This window comes from Camelina sativa, chromosome 10, assembly GCF_000633955.1.
Source record: "Camelina sativa cultivar DH55 chromosome 10, Cs, whole genome shotgun sequence".
NCBI lineage: Eukaryota > Viridiplantae > Streptophyta > Magnoliopsida > Brassicales > Brassicaceae > Camelina > Camelina sativa.
Window position 1 is genome coordinate 20,797,794 of NC_025694.1, and position 2,628 is coordinate 20,800,421.

General features: G+C 40.6%; 1 protein-coding gene across 1 annotated transcript; it reads left to right on the top strand.

Moving 5' to 3' along the window:
- Positions 133 to 1,981, top strand: LOC104720559 (ATP-dependent DNA helicase PIF1-like). The gene is made up of 2 exons (XM_010438449.1): positions 133 to 1,891; positions 1,965 to 1,981. The coding sequence occupies exons 1-2, from the start codon at positions 133 to 135 to the stop codon at positions 1,979 to 1,981; spliced, it is 1,776 nt and encodes a 591-aa protein (XP_010436751.1).

Below are 2,628 nucleotides of genomic sequence, written 5' to 3' on the forward strand. Positions count from 1 at the left end.
GCGCTAGAAGACAACAAACAATGCAGTGTTGTAGAGTTTATAATCAACTTTTGTATTTTACAACCACAGAGATGTTTCATTCATTACGAGGCAAAGGGATCAACCAAGTTTTGGAAAGCTCTATATAGATATATGATTTACCATACACCATATGAGGTCGGCTCCCCATCAGAACTTTGGAAACGTTGTTGGCATGATTTATCAGATGATATCCTTCACACCTTGCGGAGAAAATTTGATTTCCCAAGCTATCAGGTGGGTGATGCAGAGCTAGAACAATATACTCTTTTGGAAATCGAGAAGCTGCTTTTGCAAAGTGATAAATCACTTGCTGATTACTCTGACATGCCAACTCCAGATAAAGAGTTACTAAAAGCTTTGAGAAATAGCCTGCTACAGGAGGAAAAACGGTATAATGTTCCCAAAGAGCTAGCTGACCATAACAGTCTCTTCGCCACCCTGAACAAAGAGCAGAGGGAAGTGTATGATGCAGTGATAGAGTCTGTTATCGAGAAGAAAGGGAAATTATTCTTTGTTTACGGCCCGGGAGGAACAGGTAAAACATTTCTCTACAAAACTATCATTTCAAGATTACGGTCTGAGAAAAAAATAGTGCTACCCGTCGCGTCATCTGGCATAGCAGCATTACTTCTACCGGGGGGGAGAACTGCTCACTCACGCTTCAAAATTCCTCTCAATGCACTAGACGACACTATGTGTAACATAAACAAAGGAACATTTGTGGCAGAACTCATCATCCAAACTGAATTAATCATCTGGGATGAAGCCCCAATGACACATCGTCATGCATTTGAGGCCCTAGATCGAACCCTGCGGGACCTGATGTCAAGTGAGAGACCCTTCGGAGGGAAAACAGTTGTTCTAGGTGGTGATTTCAGGCAGATTTTACCAGTAATACCACAAGGGAGTAGACAAGACAGCATCATGGCTGCAATTAATCGGTCCTATCTTTGGAGTTCGTGTCATGTATATGAGTTAAAGCAGAATATGCGGCTGAACCCAGACGAGAAACAATTCGCAAAATGGTTGCTGGATGTGGGAGACGGGGTGGCGGAAGAAGTAAAGACAAGTGAAAATGAAATCCTCACAAGCCAAGAAATATTAATGGACGAAAGGTTGTTACTCCGCAATACGAAACATCCGATCGCTGCGATCGTCGCTGAATGCTATGAGGATCTCCAAACATCATACACCAAACAAGAATACTTAACTGAAAGAGCAATTCTCACTCCCAAAAATGACGCTGTAGACGAGGTAAATCAATTTTTGCTAGACCAAATTCCAGGTGAAGTGAAAGAGTACTATAGCTCAGATTCTGTTGCGATTGGTGATAGCAACATGGAGGACGAGAATGGGATATACCCCCCAGAGTATCTGAATTCACTTAAGTTCTCTGGTCTTCCGAATCATGTCTTATCTTTAAAGGTTGGTGCACCAGTAATGCTTCTGCGGAACCTTAACCAAAAAGAAGGCCTCTGCAATGGAACAAGAATGGTTGTCACCAGGCTAGGAGAACGCGTCATTGAAGCAGAACTACTCACCGGAACTCATGTTGGGAAGACTGTCATAATTCCAAGGATAATATTGTCACCCACCGACACAATTTATCCATTCACCCTAAGGAGAAGACAATTCCCGATACGTTTATGCTACGCCATGACAATTAACAAGAGTCAAGGTCAAAGCCTCAAAAAGGTAGCTTTGTATCTTCCGAATCCAGTCTTTAGCCATGGGCAACTGTATGTCGCCTTCTCACGAGTAACCTCTGCCCAAGGGCTAAAGGTCATCAACATGAAGCCTCTTCATGCCAAACCAACAGTCAGTAATGTAGTCTACAAAGAAATTTTCAACGGTCTACCATGGACAAACAGTAAGCCTTCTTTTCAATATTACCGACAGAACAAATATCATCCTCTACAAAACTTATATATTTTTAATTGCAGGACATGAAGACATTTAGCCACATATGCGAAACAAGACCTGGCCACTACCAAAAGGCAAAAGTACGTAATAAGAAATAGGCTGTATCCCTCTCTTTAAATTTTTTAAAAACCCCAAAACAAACAACACTTTAGCATACTCTTTATTATATGTTATTCATCACGATTTAAAATCAAGAAGTTTTGGTGGTAACAGGTAAACAAAAAAAGAAACGGAACCCCATTTCAGGCCACCAAACAAAATCACAACTGCAAACAAGGCATGGAATTGCAAAGTCTCCAGAATAGGACTGAAACCACGTTTACTTTCTGTGTACTTTGCTAAGAAACCAAATTCCCCAGATTACAATAAAATTGAAACTTTAACATTTGCTCAAGTTATTCTGTACTGTACCTATTGTTTGAAACTCTATTAAAACGTCACGGGATAGGCCCAGGAGGAAAAAAACATCAACCTTATTTCAACAGAGCCCGAAAATTGATTAATGACCAAACACACAAGTCCCGGCTTTGTTGACCATAAAAACTCAGACAAACAGGAAAAACACATAAAGTGCCGTATACAAAAATATAAACGAAGGCCTAATTGAGGCCCACACACAGGAAAATACGAAACACAAAACAATGTACGTTATCTCCATAAACCATGCAGCATTAAAATACAAAT